We start from the raw sequence: 22988 nt of genomic DNA on the forward strand, positions 1-22988 counted from the left end.
TTCATTAATATTAATGTGGATGAAGCTGCCACCACCATTTCCCCTTCAATGTTGAGGATAATAATGTATCTGGACAGTAAAGTTTCAGTGCTTTACTGAGAGATCTTATTTCTGGATAACCCTGAAGGCTGATCTGAATAAAAATACAATGTTCTAGAAGTTCTATTTTGTTGCAATATGTGGAAATTTTCTTCTGTTCTTTATGTCTCAAGCTTTCTTGTTGGAAGAAGCATCCACCTGGTAATATTTAAGCCTTAAAGGGACAAGAGGTCACTAAAAACGAAAAAAACTTGCAGTTTGCCAAATACATATGTGACATTTAGTGCATCTGATATCAGAAAAGGGCTGTGTTTATATCAGATAGGCATCATCTTGCCCAAAGTTTCCTAAATGCCAAAACTAAATGTATAAATGCAAATTAGCAAGTGGGTGAATTTGCAAATATGAAATCCATGAATAACAAGGATCTTTTCCTATGGGACAATCTGGCATTAGAGTCTATAACACAATATGCAGAATTCAGTGTTTCTGGAGATTGACTGAAAGCAGGAGGGTGTGTTTTTTCACTGAACATGTACAGAAACAACAAAAAGTAATATTTAAAGATCTCCTGGGCCTTCTTGGGTCATTCACCAGTTTCAAGAATTTTGGACTCATATGAAAAATGATGGTGAGCCTCAGAGTTGTACTGAGCCTCTTTGAGAAGAAAAAAATAAAGCAGAGAAAACACACAGCTCCTGAGTATTAGATTACATGTGTGAGTTGGTACATATTCCACACAGACGTATATGTACACACACACAACTATACTTAAAGGGAAAATACAAACTATGCATAGTTTTATGAAAGAAATATAAAACACAGTAATGAAAAATTAAGGACACAAAAGAGGTTTTCCAGGGAAGCAATGGGGCAGGAAAAGAAAAATCACAGATTCGAAGTTTTCTCTCCCAGAACCCCGGGGCACCTGCTCCAGGGCGCAGTCCTGAACGTGGTGGCCCTGAGCGCCCCCTGGTGGTCCTGGGCGCCCATGCAGGGAGGTTTCTGTCTGGGCTCTCTCTGACTTCCCCTCACTGTGTCCTTTGCACAGTAATACACGGCCGTGTCCTCAGGTGTCATGCTGCTCAGTGAGAGAGAGACTTGGCTCCTGGAGGTGTCCCTGGTGATGCTGAGCCGGGATTTCAGGGCTGGGTTATAGTATGTACTTCCACCACTACTTATTCCACCAACCCACTCCAGCGCCTTCCCTGGAGCCTGGCGGACCCAGCTTACACCATAGCTGCTTAGTGAGAATCCAGAGACAGCGCAGGTGAGGGAGAGGGTCTGTGAGGGCTTCACCAGGCTGGGTCCCGACTCCTGCAGCCGCACCTGGGACAGGACCCCTGTGGACAGAGAGAAGCACGGTGACTCACGGGCTCAGAGGCCGCTTCCCCACGTGCCCATGTCTGATCCAGAGACACTCACCGCTGGGAGCTGACAGCACGAAGAGGAAGGTCCACAGTGGGCTCATCTTCGAGCAGATGAGAGTCACCGCTCCTGAAACCTCTTCAAGCCTGAGGAGGAGCCTGAATTTAAGTGACCTGGTGCTTTGTTTCCAGCCTGTGAATTGAGTGGATATTTGCCTGTGGGAGGGGCCTCTGCATAAAAAGCAGAAAGCAGTGAAAGGAGGTTCAGTCTATGGACCTCGCCCCGTGAGGAGGACGCCGACTGTTCAATCAGAGAACTCAGCCCCTCCTGCGGTCCCCCTCCCCCTGCCAGGAAGACTGTTTATGGAGGAATGGAATGATGAGGGAGGGTTGTTCGGGAAAAATGATGCTGTCAGGGAACAAAGGCAGATTTTGGGAAGAGACTTTAACTTCATGGAGGTGTTTACCTTCACTCAACAAAAGCCCACCACACATTCGGGGACCACCCAGGTGTGAGACACAAACTCTTGTTTTTTTTTCTTTTCTGATTAGCTTATGTTTTCTTACTCCATATTCAAACATTAGAGACAAAATATACAAGTAATAATCACATTGAATTCAAACGGAGTTGAGTCCAACTTAATGTTTACCAGAATTCCCAAAGCATTTATATTTACCTTATCTTTATGACTATTTTTTCATCTGGAACAGTTTAAATACCCTCAAGAATCACTCTAGAGATGGTTTATTCACAGTAATTACACACAGCATTAACTTTGTGAACAAAGTAGATGTTTCTGCTGAGAAGCCCGTCTTCCCAGCATGGCTGACTTGCCCAGTGCGCTGTCCCACACTGTCCTGCGCACAACTCAGTGTCTGCAGGAGCTTGTTAACCTCAGGACCCCCACCCTGCGTGTGGACACTGCGGACCCCAAGGCTACTGCAGACTGAGGACAGACAGCTCCCGGGAGCTCCTCAGTGCTCCAACATGCTGGGCAGGTGCCCTGCTCACTCTGCACAGACTCCCTGCTCCTCCAAGTGCTTATTTCTTCCTCTCTGTGTCCCTGCCGTGAGTTGGGAGCTCAGGGAACATAGTCCCCACCACAGTGGTGAGAGGACATGCATGGTTCTTGGAGGTAAACCTTCACAGTGAACAGCATGCAGAGTGTGAGGGCAGCATGGTCAGAGGAAAGCCCCTCCTCAGGAAGCAGGTTCCCTTGAAAACCGCACTGAGAGCAGCTTTCCCGAGCCCAGGGTCTCCGTGTCCTGGACTGAGCCTGAGGTCCTCTGAGTCAGCAGTGCTGGAGAGCAAAGCTCAGCTCCCCCGTCTCCCTGTGGCCCTGAGGCTGTGGCCTCGCACCTGCATCCCGGCTGTGAGCATGTAGACTGGGGATGACGGCCGTCACCACGTGTCTGGACTTTAGGTGGGTTTTCCGGGGGTGGTGAGTGCTGCCATCAGTGGTGTTATCTCTCCTGGAGCCAGAAAAGACCGGTGTGAGTCCCCATCTCTGACTGACACCCTGCCCATGTGACCCTGGTCCACTCCTTCCTGATATGTCAACACTGCAGCTTTGGGGCAGGTCAGCTCTCCCTCAGCCCAGGGATCTCAGCTGTGTATCGGCTGAAGTGGAAACTGCTGTCTATGAAAAGCCCTATCCTCCATCCCGTTTCATGAGGAGAGACCTAAATGGACCATATTGCTTCTGTCTTTTCCATAATATTGGTTGTTGTTGCTGTTCAGTCGCTCAGTCATGTCTGACTCTTTGTGACCCCATGGACTGTAGTTCCCTGCCCTTCACCATCTCCCAGAGCTTGTTCAAACTGATGCCATCCAACCATCTGATTCTGTCATCTCCTTCTCCTCCTGCCTTCTATCTGTCCCAGCATCAGCGTCTTATCCCATGAATTGGCTCTTCCCGTCTAGTGGTCACAGTATTGGAACTTCAGCTTCAGCATCAGTCCTTCCAATGAATATTCAGACTGATCTCCTTTAGGATGGACTGGTTTGATCTCCTTGCAGTCTCAGGGACTCTCAAGAGTCCCACAGTTCAAAAGCATCAGTTCTTCAGCTTCCAGCCTTCTTTATGGTCCAACTCTCACATCCTTACATGACTAACAGACACACCAAGGCTTTGACTATATGGACTGTTGCTGACAAAGTCATGTCTCTGCTTTTTAATACACTGTCTAGTATTGTTAGAGCTTTTCTCCCAGCAGTAAGTGTCTTTTAGTCTCATGGCTTCAGTCATCATCCACAGTGATTCTTGACCCCAAGAAAATAAAGACTTTCACTGATTCCGTTGTTTCCCTATATATGTCATGAAGTCATGGGTCCTCATGCCATGATCTTAGTAATTTGAATGTTGAACTTTAAGCCAGCCTTTTCACTCTCCTCTTTCACCTTTATCAAGAGGCTCTTTAGTTCCTCTTCGACTTCTGCCATAAGAGTGGTGTCATCTGCATATCTGAGGTTATTGATATTTCTACTGGAAGACTTGATTTCACCGTGTGATTCCTACAGCTCAGCATTTGTGTTATGTACACTTCATGTAAGTTAAATAAACACGGTGACAATAGAGAGCCTTGATTCATTCCTTTCCTATTCTTGATCCAGGCTCTTCTTCCATGATCTGTTCTAGCTATTGCTTCTTGACCTGCATAAACATTTTTCAGGAGGCAGGTAATGTGGTTTGGTATTGCCATCTCTTTAATAATTTTCCATGCTTTGTTGTGATCCACACAGTCAAAGGCTTTAGCATAGTCATGGAGCATTAGTAGATTTTTTTAAAAATTGTTTGCTATTTTATGATCCAAATGTTGTTGGCAATCTGATCTCTGGTTCCATTACCTTTTCTAATCCAGCTTGTACATCTGGAAGTTCTCAGTTCATGTGTTGTTGAAGCCTAGCTTGGAGGATTTTGAGCACGGCCTTGCTAGCATGTGATGTGAGTGCAGTTGTCCAGTGGTTTGACCATTCTTTGGTGTTGCCCTTCTTCGGGGTTGGAATGAAAGCTGACCTTTTCCAGTCCTGTGGCCACTGCTGAGTTTTCCAAATTTGCTGGCATATTGAGTGCATCACTTTCACAGCATCATCTTTTAAGATTTGAAATAGCTCAATTGGAATTCCATCACTCCCACTAGCTTTGTTCGTAGTGATGCTTCCTAAGGCCCACTTGACTTCACATTCCAGGATATCTGGCTCTAGCTGAATGATCACACCATTGTGATTCTCTGGGTCATGAAGATCATTTTTGTACACCTCTTCTGTGTATTCTTGCCACCTCTTCTTAATATCTTCTGCTTCTGTTAGGTCCCTAACATTTCTGTGCTTTATTGTGCCCATCTTTGCATGAAGTGTTCCCTTGGTATCTCTAATTTCCTTGAAGAGATCTCTAGTCTTTCCCATTCTGTTGTTTTTCTCTATTCCTTTCATTGTTCACTTAAGCAGTCTTTCTTATCTCTCCTTCCTCTTCTTTGAAACTCTACTATCAGATGGTATATCATTCCTTTTCTCCTTGGCCTTTCACTTGTCTTCTTTTCTCACCTATTTCTAAGGCCTCCTCAGACATCTTCTATCTTTTCAATCATATGAGTGAGTAAATTAAATCAGAAAGAATCTGCGCTGCCCGTGTGTAGGTAATAAGACCTTCAACCAAAGCAGGAAGAGCAAGAATCACAGGACACCTCTAGACTCTCTGGTCTGGACCTGAGAAGTGAGCTGATGCTGTGGGGCAGGGGAGGGAAGGTGTGGCATCCGACACCTGGAGCAGGTGAGACTGTTGCTACTCACCAAGGGGCATCAGGGCCTGCATTTGCAGAGATGCCCCGCATCTGACCTGGACACCATGAGCTGGTGGAGTTAGGAGACACATATAATTTCATGTTCCCACAGAGGGAAATATAACAGGTCCCAGGTTCATGGACCTCTTCTGTGCACAGATGTGTTGTGTCCGAACTAGGATCCGTGAGTTCAGTGTGTGAGTTCAGTCTGTGAGTTCAATGTGTGAAGATGTGGCCTCACACCACAGTATTTTTAACTTGAAATGTCATTTCATTTAATTACAAGGAAGTCTGTGGAAAATATTTATAATTAAAATTAAGTATGTCAAAATGTTGCACACTTTTGCACAAGAGCTCATACAAGAAATGATAAGACATTGATAAATGTGCTCAGTCATGTCTGACTCTTTGAAACCCCTGGGCTGCATCACGCCAAGCTCCTCCGTGCACCAGTATCTCCAGTGATGCTATCTAACCACAACATCCTCTATCTTCCCCTTCTCCTTTTGCCTGAAATCTTTCCCAGCATTAGAGTCTTTTTCAATGGCTCAGCTCTTTGCATCAGGTGGCCAATGTATGGGAGCTTCAGCATCAGCATCAGTCCTTCCAAAAATATTTAGGGTTGATTTTCTTTTGAATTGAGTGGTCTGTTCTCCTTGCAGTCCAAGGGAAACTGAAGACTCTTCTCCAGCAGTACATTTCATTTACATCAATTTTTCAGCTCTGTACTTCAATAGAGCCTTTTAAAATGAAGATTCTCCTAGATATGGTGGACTCTCTTCATTGTAGGAACACACTGCAGACCCAAGACCTTCAAAACAAGCCATGACCTTACACAGTGGACAGCTTGCACCCAAGTTTCTGGGCTAAACCTTCCTCTAAACCCATCATGAATTTAATATTATCATTGCTTGCTTACAGGTCAGCAGTCCTCTTGTTTTCTAAGGACTTGGGTTATCCCACCTTTAGTGATCATTTACCGCTTTCTTTCATCCTTTCTTATAGTGGCTAAGAAGAAGAAAATGTCAGACTCTGTGTTTTGATGACTACTGACCCCTTAAGGCTTAATCCTGCTTTTCTCCTCTGCCCACACACTGGAGATTCAATAAGAAACTTGTTTTCTCTCTTTTGATGCAGGTGTGAGACTGAACTCATAGGAGCCTCTCCTGTGAGCAGGACCCTCATTGCGTTAACACCTCTGAACCCCAGTAGAAGTAGATGTCCTGGTCAGGGCTCCACTCCAGACTCAGGCTTCATTTCTGATTGCTGAGAGGATTTTCCTCCTCTCAAATGACACCTGGATAATGGACGTGATGAAGGGTTTATTAGTAAATCCCCTTGGTGTATCTGTGTGTGTGTCTATGTGTGCACGTGCACATACTGCAAGTTTGAACCAAGGTTTGGTGTGGATCCTTACCTTTTCATAGTGCCCACTGAGCTTGATGCTGTGAGCAAGTGTGCAGACAACACCACCAGCAGCAGGGGTCTGTCTCTCTGCCTGATGTCCACCATGTGCATCGTGCTGCTACCTCCTGGCAGGCTTGCTCACTGCCCTGTGCTGAGCTGCCCCGTTGAGCCCCGTAGAGTGCCTTGCATGTATGTAGCTGACTTACCTCCATAGATTTGGAAATTACTTGGCACTTGGCGACAGAAGAAAGTGTCAGTAAGTGACTCTGCTTTTCTGCAGGAGAAAATGACTTTCTCTTATTCCAACAAATCTTTATAGGTCAAAGAACTAAGAGATAAAAAAGAATATTGAGGCCAGAGATGTTCCCCAAGGGGAAGTATTGACTGTAGAGGAAATCACAGATCCTGACAGGAAACCGGCCCTTAACCTCCATCTGCACCTGCTCCTGGGGAGGGAACAAGAGTGAGTCCCGAGCACCACCCCTGCATCCCCCAGCCTGTCTCCTGCAGGCTGGCTTGGTTCTGGGCTCACACTGACCTCCCCCCGCGATGTCTCTTGCACAGTAATACACGGCTGGGTCCTCGCTGGTTACAGACATCAGCTGCAGGGAGAGCTGGTTCTTGGATGTGTCTCTGCAGATGGAGGTGCGGCTCTTGAGGGGTGGGTTGCAGTAAGGGTTGCCACCAGAAATGACGGCTCACATCCACTCTACCCCTGCCCTGGGACTGGTGGATCCAACTCCCCAGTGACCACTGGTATGGAGGAACCAGAGACGCACAGGTGAGGGATAGTGTGTGGGACGGCTTCACCAGTCCTGGGCCGGAACCTGCAGCTGCACCTGGGACAGGACACGTGCGGACAAGGGGAGTCAGTCGCTGTCAGTCACCTGCAGCCACAGCCGTCAGGCACAGGAGAAGCCTTAACTTTTAGACCACAGCTCTGCCTTCCCTAGACCTCAGTCCTGTGTGAGGGGAGTTCTGTGAGCTCCCACAGCCCAGGGGTAGATTGTACTCTAGGGAATGGAGGAAAATTGCACGTGGGGGAAACTTGTTCTTATAAGTTGGGTAAGGCAGCTTTAGGCTCCACTCATCCAACTGGGACATTTGAGTTCTCTCACCCTGGCCTTTGGATCTGGAACACTTGGCCTGTGTGGGACGCTGGGAACAGGTCATGGCATTGTACCAGTTTTCTGATCACTAGAATAAAACTACACAGGATGTGTGAAAGTGAAGCTGCTCAGTCGTGTCCGACTCTTTGTGATCCCATGGACTGTAGCCTACCACGGTCCCCCCTCCATGGGATTTTCCAGGTGAGAGTACTGGAGTGGGTTGCCATTTCCTACTCCAACACAGGATGAGTAGGTTTCTACACAGGATGAGTAGGTTTCTATAATTTTAATTTCTTGGATCTTCCAAGTAGCTGTTTTCATCTATTAGAGTTCTCTCCAAACAATTTCTGAAATTCAGATAGAACGAAAAAAATGTTTTCTTCATCAATTATGATGATCATATAGGTTTTCTTTCTTAATCTCTTAATATGGTGTGTCATGTTGATTAATTTGCACATATTGAAGAATCCTGCATCCCTGGATAATCCATCTCCATCATGGTGTTGTTTTCTGTTAATGTGTTGCTGGATTCTGTTTACTAGTATATTGTTGAGAGATTTTTGCATCCTTGCGTGTCAGTAATTTTGGCCATAATTTTCTCCTTTGTGATGTCCTTGTCTTCCTGTAGTATCAGGGTGATGATGGCCTTGTAGAAAGAGCTTGGGAGTGTTTCTCTCTGAATTATAAAAGAAAAAACCGTTTGAGGATAGGTGTTAGCTCTTCTCTAAATGTCTGATAGATTCTTACCCTGAAGCCATCTGGTTGTGGACTTTTGGTTGTTGGAGCATTGTTAATCACATCTTCAATTCCATTACTTGTAATTGGTCTGTTCATATTTTCTATTTCTTCCTCGTTGATTCTTTTTTTTTTTTTTTCCATTTTTTTTATTAGTTGGAGGCTAATTACTTTACAATGTTGTAGTGGTTTTTGCCGTACATTGACATGAATCAGCCATGGATTTACATGTATTCCCCATCCCAATCCCCCCTCCCACCTCCCTCCCCACCCCATCCCTCTGGGTCTTCCCAGTGTACCAGCCCCGAGCACTTGTCTCATGCATCCAGGCTGGCTGGTGATCTGTTTCACCCTTGATAATATACATGTTTCGATGCTGTTCTCTCCAAACATCCCACCCTCACCTTCTCCCACAGGGTCGAAAAGTCTGTTCTGTACATCTGTGTCTCTTTTTCTGTTTTGCATATAGTGTTATCATTACCACATTTCTAAATTCCATATATATGTGTTAGTATACCATATACATGCACCTCAATGTTCATCACAGCACTGTTTATAATAGCCAGGACATGGAAGCAACCTAGATGTCCATCAGCAGACGAATGGATAAGGAAACTGTGGTACATATGCACCATGGATTATTACCCAGTCATTAAAAAGAATTCATTTGAATCAGTTCTAATGAGATGGATGAAACTGGAGCCCATTATACAGAGTGAAGTAAGCCAGAAAGATAAAGACCTCATTGATTCTTTGAAGGTCATGTCTTTCTAAGAATTTGTCCATGATTCCCAGGTTATTCACTTTTAGCTGAGCATGCAGGGATGTGCGGCTAAGGAAAAGGAGGGAAATCTCTCCGTGCGCTGTGTGAACTGAGCAGGGACACTTCCAGGGATGGCTTGCTAAATTCAGCACCTGTGAAAACCCCAAAAGACAACAAGGGCTCTTGAGCTTGGATGGTTCTAGTTTTAGCAGCCGTGCACTCTGTGGATCTGTACACAAGGGGGCTGGGTCAGAGGAGTGTCCATGTTGCCTCCATAGCTCCCATAGCAGGTCCAGGTGCAGTCCAGGTGGCTGAGCTCCGAGGATGTGTGCTGGTGATCTGGTGAAAACCATGCATAAGAGCCACCAGGGCCAACTGCTTGCATGTTGGTTTTGTTCACTCATTAAGTTGTGTCTGATTCTTTTTTGACACCATGGACTGTTGCACATCAGGCTCCTCTGTCAATGGGATTTCCCAGGCAAGAATACTGCAGTAGGTTTCTGGTTCCTTCTTTTGGGCCCAGGAATTGAACCCGGGTCTCCTTCTGGGCAGGCAGATTCTCCACCACTGAGCCACCTGACAAGCCATAATTGCCAGTGTACTCAGGGATACCTTGGAATTGAGAGCAGTGCCCACAGCAGCTCAATGGTCCTTTCTTAACTCACTTCAGTTCATAGCAATCAATATGCCATGGAGGCCCGTTTGGGAGTGACTTTCCCTGGGCCCTGACACTCAGTGCCTGTTTTATTACTATTTTTTTTCTACACCAGCACAACTAGAATGTGATGTAGGAATTGGTTTACCTGCGTCTTACAGACGTGAAGCTAACCTGCAGCCTGGACTTGCGGTGATGTGCTGGAGGGCACACATCAGGGCACAGTGAGCCCTCCTGTCTGCCTGGGCTTCTCACACTGGACCTGGCTGCCCCTACAGGGGATGCTGGACAGAGCCGGACGTGCCTACTCACGCCCTGGTCTGTTCCTGGAAGGAGAACAGGCCTGATTTTCCTCCATTCTAGAGCTCCATTAAGATGTTGTGGTAAAGAAAGGATTACAGATTTGTTTTCAGCACTTGTCTGAAAGTGCATGCTAGTATCTGTCTGACTATAACCTTTCCCACCAGCTATCTATGTGTCTAGTGGTAATTGCTTTGATGGTAAATATTTTACATAAAGCAAACGTCACAGTAGAACAGGATGTAGGTATTGTCTAAGCCTGTAGGGATTTATTGGACCTGGAAGCAAGGAGCACATGTAGAGCACACACACCCACATCCCCTGTAACTTGCATTATTCCCAGTGACCCACAGAGGATCCCGTGGTTCTGCCTGGGCATTTATGCAAGAGACCAGGCAGCAATGCCAGAGCCTCCATCCTGGCAGGGACAGCTGGTCTACCAGTAGTGCAGGGCTGAGATTTCACAATGAGGAAGGAAAATCTGTTCCCTTTGCTGAAGCCTGGAGGACAGTTCAAAAGCATCAATTTTTTGGCACTCAGCTTTCTTCCCAGTTCAGCTCTTACATCCATACATGACCACTGGAAAAACCATAGCCTTGACCAGACAGACCTTTGTTGGCAAAGTAATGTCTCTGCTTTTTAATTTGCTCTCTAGGTTGGTCATAACTTTCCTTCCAAGGAGTAAGCGTCTTCTAATTTCATGGCTGCAGTCACCATCTGCAGTGATTTTGGAGCCCAAAAAAATAAAGTCTGACACTTTCCACTGTCTCCCCATCTATTTCCCATGAGGTGATGGGACCAGATGCCATGATCTTAGTTTTCTGAATGTTAAGCTTTAAGCCAACTTTTTCACTCTCCTCTTTCACTTTCATCCAGAGGCTTTTTAGTTCCTCTTCACTTTCTCCCATAAGGGTGGTGTCATCTGCATACAACTTACACATGATCAAAATCTCATCAAATGTTATTGTTTAGTCACTGAGTGGTGTCTGACTCTCTGAGACCCCATGGATGGAAGCACCCCATGTTTTGCTGTCCTTCACCATCTCCCCGAGGTTTCTCAAAATCATGTCACTGAGTCAGTGAAGCCAGCCAACCATCTCATCCTCTCTCGCCCCCCTGTCCTCCTGATTTCAATGGTTCCCAGCATCAGGCTCTTTTCCAATGAGTTGGCTCTTCCCTTCCGGTGGCCAAAATCCTGGAGTTTCAGCTTCAGCATCAGTACTCCCAATGAATATTAGGATTGATTTCCTTTAGGAGTGACTGATTTGATCTTCTTGCAGTCCAAGGGACCCTCAAGACTCTTATCCAACACCGCAGTTCAAAACCATTAATTCTTCAGTGCTCAGCTTTCTTTATGGTCCAACTCTCACACCCGAACATGACCTATGGAAAGACCATAGCTTTGCATAAAGGGACCTCTGTTGGCAAAGTATTGTACCTGCTATTTATATTCTGTCTAGGTTGGTCATAGGTTTCCTTCCAAACTTTTCTTCTTTTAATTTCATGGCTGCAGTCACCATCTGCAGAAACTGTGGAGCTCAAGCATATAAAGCCTGTCAAGGCCTCCACTGTTTCCCCGTCTATTATCTATGAAGTGATTATGATCATAGTTCACAGATGCCATGACCTCAGTTTCTTGAATGTTGACTTTTCAGCCAGCTTTTTCACTCTCCACTTTCACTTTTATCAACAGGCTCTTTAGGTTCCTCTTCACTTTCTGTCATAAGGGTGGTGTCACCTGCATATCAGAGGTTATTATTATTTCTCCTGGCAACCTTGATTCAAGTTTGTGCTTCATCCAGCCCAGCATTTCACATGATGTCCTGTAAATGTAAGTTAAATAAGCAGAGTGTCAATACACAGTCTTGACGTACTCCTTTCCCAATTTTGAATCAGTCCATTGTTCCATGTCCATTTCAAACTATGGCTTCTTGGCCTCCATACAGATTTCTCAGGAGGTGGGTAAGGTGGCCTGGTATTCCTGTTTATTTGAGAAATTTCCATAGTTTGTTGTGACCCACAGTCAAAGGCTTTAGTGCAGTCAATGAAGCAGAAGTAGATGTTTTTCTCATCAATTTATCAGATAGTAACAGTAATAAGACAAGCATTGGATTTAAATCCTGGAGAGACGGAAATGCCCAGAGAGTAAAAGAGAAGAATATTAACTTAACTAGGGCAGAGGCCACTGAATAGAATAAAACCACCAGCAAATTAACCTGAAATGCATTCCCTGAGGTCGAGTGAGGAAAAAGTGTGGTGGTGGTCACTGTCTCCTAAGTACTGACCTCACCAGTGGCAGTGTGGTCCTGCTAAAGTGTAACCAGTTGGTGTTGTTCTCCATGCACACAGGTGTGTCTTCCTACCTGGGAGCCCGGGATTCCTGCCCGGGAACTTAGGTCCTCCCTGTATCTTGCTAGGAGGACTTTGGCTCTGGATTCTGACCTGGGACTGTCTCATAGCACCTCAAATAGCAGAGTGACCTTTGTCCAGTCACCCCGTCCAACTGTGCCGTATACTTACTATTTATGAAATGGGGAAATGGGTCCCATGTGGAAATGTGTAAAATTTTCAGGTGTTTTCTGATGCGAAGGAAGCAATCACAACATTAGGCAGTTTAAAGTGGCAGTCACCCTTTATTTTGTTCACACTCTGTGCTTTGGGAGGGTCCACCCTGTCTGACGCAGGGCTCCTGTGAGGGTCTCAAGTTCATCTCCAGGGTCCCCTCTTACAATACACTCACATGTAAGGAAGGTTGACCTGACTGTAGCCTGGGGCTCAGTCAGAGTACAGTGCTGGGCCTCATGTCCTCTTTGTGTGGACATTTCTTGGGCCCTGACTTTCTTTGCAAGATGACTGTGTCAGCAGAGTGAAGTTTTTGGTGCCCTGAGCATCAGAATGAATTTTTAGATATCAACCCACACACATGATTCATAGATCATTTCTAACTTTTTGTATTTATTAAAAACTCTGTCCTGACAACAACAGTGGTAACAATAACACTGACACAGGAATCAAAGCATAGACTTAGAGAATAAACTTACAAACATCAGAGTTGATAAATAGACCTGTATCATGAATAGAGAGTGTGAAGAGTACATCATGAGAAGTGCTGGGCTGGATGAAGCCCAAACTGGAATCAAGATTGCCAAAAGAAATATCAGTAACCTCAGGTATTCATATGACTCCACCCTCAAGGCAGAAAGTGAAGAAAAACTAAAGAGCCTCTTGATGAAATGAAAGAGGAGAGTGAAACAGTTGGCTTAAAACTCAACATTCAGAAAACCAAGATCATGGCATCTGGTCCCATCACTTCACGGCAAATAGATGGGGAGACAGTGGAAACAGTGACTGACCTTACTTTTCTGGGCTCCAATCTCAGTGCAGATTGTGACTGCAGCCATGAAATTAAAAGATGCTTGCTTCTTCGAAGAAAAGTTATGACTAACCTAGAGAGCATATTAAAAATCAGAGACATTAGTTTTCCAACAAAGATCTGTCTAGTCAAATCTATGGTTTTTCCAGTAGTCATGTATGGATATCAGTGTTGGACTATAAAGAAAGCTGAGCACCGAAGAATTGATGCTTTTGAACTGTGGTGTTGGAGAAGACTCTTGAGAATGCCTTGGAGTGCAAGGAGATCAAACCAGTCAATCCTAAAGGAAATCAGTCCCGAAGGTTCATTGGAAGGACTGACAAGAAGCTGAAACTCCAATAGTTTGGCCACCTGATGCAAGAATGGACTCATTGGAAAAGACCCTGATGCTGGAAAGATTGAAGGAAGGAGACGAAGGGCACAACAGAGGATGAGACGGATGGAACCCCTCACCAAATTGATGGACATGATTTTGAGCAAGCTCCGGGAGTTGGTGATGGACAGGGAAGCCTGGCGTGCTGCAATCCATGGGTTCGCAGAGAGTCGGAAAGGACTGAGTGACTGAACTGAAAGTTTCAGTTCTTTATTGACAGACCTGTTTATTTCTGGATATTCCAGAATGCTGATCTGGATGAAATACAGTGTTCTAGGAGATCTCTTTTGTTGCAACATGTGGAAATTTTCTTCTTTTCTCTACTTCTCAAACTTTCTTGTTGGAAACAGCATCCATGTGTTAAGATTTTAGCCTTAAAGGAGCAAGAGGTCACTAAAGAAAAATTGCAGTGTGCCAAACTCATATGTGACATTTAGTGTATCTGATATCACAAAAGAGGTTGTGCTTATATCAGATAGGCTTCATAGTGTCCAAAGTTTCCTAAATCCCAAAAGTAAATGCCTGATGTGAGGCTCTTCATGGGCGAGTTGACTACTGCTGAGATTGGATTTTATAATTCTTTATTATCTAGCTGTGATTCTCTCAACAGTTACAATCCCAACCCAATTTCATGGGGGAAACCAGATGACAGAGCTTTCAAGTCTTTAAAGGAGAGTTTTAGAGGCCACCTGCCTCTGGCCATCTCCATGTTTCCTGTCGTGTGAAAAATGAAGGGGTTCCCTTGGAGTTCTCACTAAAATGAAGGGACCACCACAGACACATCGGGTGGCAACAGATGCTGTGGTGTGTGGATAGTCCTCGAGCCTTAGAGTTATTATGGCCACCGAGCTTCTGGTTATGACGCTTTACCACATTTAACAATTCTCAGTCAGCCACCTCACCCCAAGAGGTCTTTTTATTTGCTGCTTCTTGCACGACTCCTCATCTACCCTACTCCCCCATCACCAGTGACGTCCATCGTGATCGTTTCGCACTCATGGACACCTCCTGACACCTGATCCTCTGGAGCTATCTACTTGCAGCGACTCTCAGGAGACAGACCTAAGCCTCATATGTTGCCACCTGGTACCTTCTCCTACTGGACCAATGCCCCAGAAGAACTCTTCAGCCTCACTGGAAAGGACCCTACCAAGCACTGCTAACCAACCCTCCAGAGGATAGGAACTAGGATTCCCATGACACACAGTAAGAACAGCTGAGTCCTCAATGGACTTGCACCTCAAAGGTGACCTGAATTTATTGATATTTCAGAGTTTAAGGTAATATGTTATGAGAACTTTCTACAATATCTGGACCAGAACTATTGGGCATTTTTCTGCCAAACCCTGGATGATAATGTAAAATGTCACGTGCTTCCCAATGACTATGATCTTGACAACACAGGGGTTTTAGTTAAAAAATGCCTGAGAGCTCTCCCTATCAGTCCTCTTCTTACCTAAATGTGACCGAAACAGACTTACAGTCTGCGCACTTTCCCTCTGAATGACACTGCACCCAGAAAAGTTCCTCCTGTCACTGAGAGACAAAAGTTTAAAAAACCCAAGTATTGATCATTTTCTGAGAAGGATCTTGACAAAAGTGAGGGTGTTTTAAGTTGTTTAAGTCGTGTCTGACTCTGTGCAACCCTATGGGCTGTAGTCCACCATGCTCCTCTGTCCATAGGATTCTCCAGGCAAGAATCCTGGAGTGGATTACCATGGCCTTCTCCAGGGGACCTTCCCAACCCAGGGATCGAACCCTTCTCTCCTAACTGTCTTACACTGGCAGGAGACTCTATTACTAGCAGGTTTTTTTTTTTATTTTTTTCTACCAGGAATGTCACCTTGGAAGCCCTTGACCAAACGTGGAAAGTGTAAAAGCATTAGAATAAGAATGAGGAGGAGGAGAGGAAAGAGAAAGTACAACTAAATAAAACTCAGTGGACAGGAGGAGGAGTTTTCATGCCCTTGGACAATCCCTGATTCCAACATGAACAAAGTTACCTCTTCTTTTCTGCCAAAAACTCAGGTAAAGAAAAACCACAGAGTTTTAGTTACAAGAGCCCTCCCACCTCACTTTTTACTTTGATACAAAAGACAGTCTCTCCACTTCTACTGGGGAATTGCACATGACTCTTTATAATTGCAGACTCCAATTTGTAATTCTCCGTTGGTCCTAAATAAATTCATTTTTGCTACTGAAATGCCTGGCAATCTGTTTTATGTCCAAAAGCTTACTTTCCATGATACTTTTCATTTTTTATTGGTTCCATACTATACTAAGCCGGTCACCTGGATGGACTTGTGGACATTCCTGCAACATCCTTGCTTAGACGAGAGAAAGTGGCCACAACCAGCCTGTGAGAGACTAGAGGAAATGAAGATTATTTCACTCCTGCTGAGAGGGGATATGGATATAGGTGAAGGTCATCATCCACTTTGGGGTCAAATTTGGGGTCCAGATGTAAATTAGCAAGTAGGTGAATTTGCAAAAACGGAATCCATGAATAATGAGGATAACTCCCTATGGGACATTGGATTACAGTCTGTAACACTACAACTTGCAGACTTCAAAGTGTTTGTGAAGGTAGACTGAAAGCAGGAGGGTGTGTCTTCTCACTGAACATGTACAGAAACAGCAAAAGTAACATTTAAAGGTTTCCTGGGACTTCTTGGGCCATTCACTAGATCTGATGACTTTGGACTCATATGGAAAATAACGGTGAGCCTCAGAGTTGTAGTCAGCGTCTATGGCAAGACAAAAACAAAACAGAGAAAACACACAATTCTGACTATTGAATTACACGGGAGTTTTGGTACATATTCCACACACACACACACACACATATATATATATACAAACACACAACTATACTTAAACGAAAAAAAAAACTATGTATGGTTTTATGAAAGCAGTATAAGCCACAATAACGGAACAGTGAGGACACAAAAGAGGTTTCCAGGGAATCGCTGGGCGGGACGAGAAAACCAGATTCAAACAGGAGTTCCCTCCCAGCGCCCCGGGGCACCTGCTCCTGCGCGCAGTCCTGAACGAGGTGGCCCTGAGCGCCCCCTGGTGGTCCTGGGCGCCCATGCAGGGAGGTTTCTGTCTGGGCTCTCTCTGACTTCCCCTCACTGTGTATCTTGCACAGTAATACACGGCCGTGTCCTCAGGTGTCACGGTGCTCAGTGAGAGAGAGACTTGGCTCTTGGAGGTGTCCCTGGTGATGCTGAGCCGGGATTTCAGGGCTGGGTTATAGTATGTGCTTCCACCACTATATATGATACCAACCCACTCCAGCGCCTTCCCTGGAGCCTGGCGGACCCAGTGTACAGCATAGCTGGTTAGTGAGAATCCAGAGACAGCGCAGGTGAGGGAGAGGGTCTGTGAGGGCTTCACCAGGCTGGGTCCCGACTCCTGCAGCTGCACCTGGGACAGGACCCCTGTGGACAGAGAGAAGCACGGTGACTCACGGGCTCAGAGGCCGCTTCCCCACGTGCCCATGTCTGATCCAGAGACACTCACCGCTGGGAGCTGACAGCACGAAGAGGAAGGTCCACAGTGGGCTCATCTTCGAGCAGATGAGAGTCACCGCTCCTGAAATCTCTTCAAGCCTGAGGAGGAGCCTGAATTTAAGTGACCTGGTGCTTTGTTTCCAGCCTGTGACCTGAGTGGATCTTTGCATGTGGGAGCGGCCTCTGCATAAAAACAGAAAACAATGAAAGGAGGTCCTATCTTTGAGGCTCCCCCTGTGAGGAGGTGCTGACTGTGCCCTCAGAGAACTCAGTCCCTGCCTGAAGACCCCCTCCCCATGCCCCCGGGCCTCGTGTTCAAGAATGAAAGGATGTGGACGGGCTTGTCAGGAAAAAAGATGTGGTCAAATATCAAGCACAGATTTTGGGAAGAGAGTAATCCCATGGAGGTTCATCTCTTCATTTGTCAAATAAACACCTCAGATTTAAAGTCTGCATACTTGTCAGAAACTCTTATTCATTGTTCTTTTCTACATTAGCTTATATTCATGAACCGGATATTAAAACAGGAGGGAGAGATTATGTGATAATTGCATTCAATTAAAAAAAAAAACTCGGTACAATTTAAATTTATCATAACTCCAAAGGATTTTTTATTTCCCTTACAGACAAGGTCATTTCTTCATCTGAAGCAGTTTGAAATCAAGAGTTTCCCTGGAGGTGGGGCGTTCATAAGTATTAACCATGCAGTTAACATTTGGGACAAAGTAGTCATTTCTGCTGAGAAGCCCGTCTTCCCAGCATGGCTGACTTGCCCAGTGGGCTGTCCTGCATGATCCTCTGCACAACTGAGTGTCTGCAGGAGCTTGTGAACCTCAGGACCTGCTTCTTGAGGGTGGATATTGAGAACTTTAAGGCTACCAATTACTAAGGTCAGACAGCGCATGGGAGCTCCTCAGTGATCCAACATGTTGGGCAGGTGCCCTGGTCATTCTGCACAGACTCCCTGCTCCTCCAAGTGCTTATTTCTTCCTCTCTGTGTCCCTGCCATGAGTTGGGAGCTCAGGGAACATAGTCCCCACCACAGTGGTGAGAGGACATGCATGGTTCTTGGAGGTAAACCTTCACAGTGAATGGCGTGGAAAATGTGAGGGCGGCATGGTCAGAGGAAAGCCCCTCCTCTGGAAGCAGGTTCTCTTGAAAACCCCACTGAGAGCAGCTTTCCCGAGCCCAGGGTCTCCGTGTCCTGGACTGAGCCTGAGGTCCTCTGAGTCAGCAGTGCTGGAGAGCAGAGCTCAGCTCCCCCATCTCCCTGTGGCCCTGAGGCTGTGGCCTCGCACCTGCATCCCGGCTGTGAGCATGTAGACTGGGGATGACGGCCGTCATCTGGACTTTAGGTGGGTTTTTTGGGGGTGGTGAGTGCTGCCATCAGTGGTGTTATTGCTCCCAGAGCCAGAAAAGACCAGTGGGGGTCCCCATCTCTGACTGACACCCTGTCCGTCTGACCCTGGCCCTCTCCTGCCCTGAGACGTCACCCCTTCGCGTCTGGGTGACAGCGTCATTTCTTCTGGGAAGAGCGTCTCCCTTAGCTCTTCCTCGGCACAGGGATCTCACCTGAACACTGACTGAGGTAGAACATACTGTCTATGAAAAGCCCTTTCTGGTCTGGCTTTGGCAATAGCAGTTCTGCACCAGCATGTCTTCTGTATCAGATCCTGTTTCCCGACACCTGAATGTGCTCTGGGGAGAGGTCCCTCCTCACTCTGCCTCAGAGTGTGTGGCGTCACTTGTCCCAGATGGCATGCACTGTGATGAGGACTCCTGTCCTGGATCAGGACCTGATCCAGGTGACCCTGGAATTGTGGGCCTCTGGCTTCCAGGTCACTGAGCTTCTGAGGGATGAGAATGTGTCCTCATCCCTCGGCTCAACACCTTCGTCCCTCATCAAAGCCAGTGGGAACTTGTGTGCATCAACTAGCAGGCTTTCCTCTCCTCCACTTTCTCTGATCTTGTGATCCCATTGGACCACCTGTAAAATCCAAATATGCTTCTCACCTCATGGGACTGGAAGACTGCAGACCACATTAGTTTATGGCATTAGAATGGTAATCCCCAGAGAATCCCCAACAACTCCTAAGCCTTGAGCAATCAAATGCTGGTACCCACTCTGACCTGTTGAGTTCAGGGCTTTCTGGATAACGTTGTCTAGTAGCTTTGTGTGGAGTCTTTAGTGTTTTCCATCTATACCGTTATGTATTCTGCATATAAAGACAATTTCACCTCTAAAATCTATGGTAGCACAACAGTTCTAAGAGGAAAGTTGATAACAATACAGGCCTTCCTCAAGAAACTGGAAGTAAACAACCTAACTTACTCCCTAAAGGAATTAGAGAAAAGAAGATCAAGCAAAGCCCAGAGACAGTAGAAGGAAGGAAAGAACAAAAACCAGAGAAGAAATCAGTAATATTGAGATGAATATAGACATACACACACAACAAACAATGAAAAGGATAAGTGAAATAAAAAACTGGTTTGTTGGGATTTTTTGCAAAGACAAACAGTATCATAAATCTTTACCAAGGTTCACCAAGGAGAAGAAAGTACTGGAATAAAATGAGACATAGAAGAGGAGACACAGTATTAGACAACTAATACCACAGAGATCAAAAAAAGTCACATGGGATTGTTACAAACAGTTGTGTGCCAGCAAATTGGACAACCTAGAAGAAATGGACAAATTTGTAAACTGCAAAACCTTCAAAACTGAGTCAAGATGGAACAGACAACTTGAAAGACTGATCATTTGTGTCTAAATTGAATTGTATAATCATCATTTCAAAAAGTTCCAGGAACAGTACAGGAACAGACAATTTCCCTTGGGAATTCTACAAAACATAACTTTGAGGAATTTAAATACAAAAATTCTCAACAAAGTATTAGTAAATTAAATTCAACAATGTATAGAAAGGATCCTACATCATCATATATTGTCTTTTACTTGAGGGTCATGGTTCAACATCTGTCAGGAAGCATTTAACAGGAGGTTTTCTGTGTGCTGTTTTGGATCTCTCAAGTCCTCTGTTCCTTATTAATTACTGAATATTCAGGAATTAAGAGTGGGGCAAGCCTTTCCTGGGGCTGAGGAATCCAGGCATTTCCTTCTGTAGTTTTTCAATATGGTGATAAGTACCCTCTTCCTTCTTATGAACCTTAAGGTAAAAGTGATTGTTTACAACTCTCTCTCTTTAATATGGATTGCCTTATGTTTTGTAAGTCTGGAATTTTAATCTTTATCTTTGCTGAGAATAACTACCTTGTAAGACAATATATATCCCCACACCATGTTGATTAAAACACCTTTGCTCCATCAGAGCTGGGGTTCCCGTGTCTGTTTGTCTGCCTTTCTTTCTTTATTTCTCTCTCTATTTCTGGCTGATTCCCTGGAAGTCAAAAGCCGGCTGCATAACCTAGGGAATATTAGCCTTTTTCTTTTGTTCATTCTCTCATCGTTGACTCCAGACCACCAGGTTCTGGTCCAATACAGGACCAACAAACATCCAAAATGACCTATATGATAAACCACTTACATATTGATAATTACTTTAAATGTAAACTGATTAATGCTCCAACCAAAAGATACGGACTTTGCTGATGCAACAAAAATAAGACCCATACACGCTGTCTAAAAGAGACCCCCTCAGACCTACGGACAGAAACAGATGGAAACTGAGAGGATAGACAGGATATTCCACGTAAATGGAAAGGAAACTGTGGTAGCAAATCTCATACCAGATAAAATAGACTCTAGAGTACTGTTACAGGAGCCAAGGAAGGACACAATAATCTAAGAATCAGTCCAAATAAAAGACACAGCGCTTGCAAATACACATGTGCCCAACATAGGTTTTAGAGCCTCAAAATCCACTAGCAGGAAACAGGCTGGTGAAAGTGCTCGGCTTCAAACATGGACCACCCTCCACGAAAGGGAAAGGAAAGTAAGGGTGCAGATCAACAGGCCCAGAGGCTGGAACAGGAGCCAAAGATTATTCCCAGATCTTGAAGCTTAGTAGAGTTTGCCTCAATGGACTTAAACAGTTTCTGGGCCCAGTGGGGCTTCCCATGTGGCTCAGCGGTGAAGAATCTTTCTGCAATGCAGGATACACAGGAGACTCAGCTTTGATCCTGGGTTGGGAAGATCTCCTGGAGGAGGGTACGGCAACCACTCCAGTGTTCTTGCCTGGAGAACCCCATGAGCAGAGAGGCCTGGTGGGCTAGAGTCAGTAGGGTCACAAAGAGTCCGACATGACTGAGGTGACCACGCACACACACGCACTGGGGCCAGGGATCGTTTCTGACTTTCATTTATCCTTTTTACAGAAGGAAAATGTTTGTAGCTGAGATATGCCTGTCTTAGAGTTGTATTTTAGGATGCAGATTGTCACCCATAGCGGAGATAGAGGATTAGATCTGGGACTTGTGGTTGATGGTATTTAGACCAAATTTGCTCTTTATTCTTTAAGGGTTGACATTTTAGAGGCCTGCTGGGATTTGCTAAGTGTAATGAGCTTGCAGGATAGACACGAGGATTTGCAGGGCTGAAGGTGGACTGCGTGTGTTTGAATCATTTATGGAGTCTATGAATGTCATCCCACATGACATAAGGGACTTTGGAAAACATGAGTAATTTAGAAGTCTAGGAATTGGGAATATTCCTAGATTAGCATGTGGTTACAGTTGAAACAACAACCATGTTCGTCAGAGGGAGGCCAAGGACATCAGACCCTGGGAGGAGTGACCACTGATGGAAGGTGCTTTGCTGGGCTGTGCAGATGAAGGGAGTGCCTGAGAGCCAGGGATGCAGGCAGTGAAGTTCTAGACTGGACACGGCATAGAAGCTGATTGTCCCTGACTTTATCTTTTCAGAGTGCATACAGGAGCTCAGATGGGTGGTCTGTAAACAAATCTTTATTTCCCGCATCCTAGAGGCTTGACGCCCCAGGTCAGGGCATCAGTGAGGCTGCCTTCTGGTGAGGGCCCCCTTCCTGGTTCACACCAGGCACCTTCCTTCTGGGTCCCCACCTGGCAGAGGGGGGAAAGCATGTTCTCTGGGGATTCTTAGAGCAAATTGAACCCCATTTATGGAGAATTCCCTCTCATGACCTAAGCACCGGACAAAGACCCCCAATTCTAACATCATTATCCTAGGTGCACAGGAATTCCAAACATGAATTCTGGGGGCACAGAAGCATTCAGACCACAGCACTCCATGAGAGACTGAGGTGTGTGTGATCCTGCCACACCTGATTCCAATCCAGTGAAACTGATTTCAGACTCTGACCTGTGGAGTGAAAGGGAATGCGTGTGTGTTGATTGGAGCCCTGCATGTGCAGGAACTGGAACCATGGTCAGCAGAGTAACATGGACTAGAACGTGAGTCACGTTACCCAGTGTCTCCCCCATGGCTCCCTCTTACGTGGGGACCACAAGCACTGCAGGTCATCGTCCCCAGGATGCGGTTCCTCAGGACCTCAGCCCTGCAAGAGGGGCCAGACGGAACAGTGTGCTGCCACAGACTGAGCCGGACCTGCGCGCCTGTCGACCCGGACTGGTAGCC

At 45.6% G+C, this 22988-nt stretch overlaps 2 gene segments (V, D, J or C); both read right to left on the bottom strand.

Moving 5' to 3' along the window:
• Positions 1-912: 912 nt before the first annotated feature.
• On the bottom strand, positions 913-1575 carry LOC133068322 (immunoglobulin heavy variable 4-59-like). The segment is given in 2 exon segments: positions 913-1382; positions 1465-1575. Coding segments are annotated over 2 exon segments (501 nt in total).
• Positions 1576-7016: 5441 nt separating this feature from the next.
• Positions 7017-17574, bottom strand: LOC133068080 (immunoglobulin heavy variable 4-38-2-like). The segment is given in 4 exon segments: positions 7017-7039; positions 7132-7226; positions 16930-17344; positions 17427-17574. Coding segments are annotated over 4 exon segments (579 nt in total).
• Positions 17575-22988: the final 5414 nt, after the last annotated feature.

Source organism: Dama dama, chromosome 13 (assembly GCF_033118175.1).
Source record: "Dama dama isolate Ldn47 chromosome 13, ASM3311817v1, whole genome shotgun sequence".
Taxonomy (NCBI): Eukaryota; Metazoa; Chordata; class Mammalia; order Artiodactyla; family Cervidae; genus Dama; species Dama dama.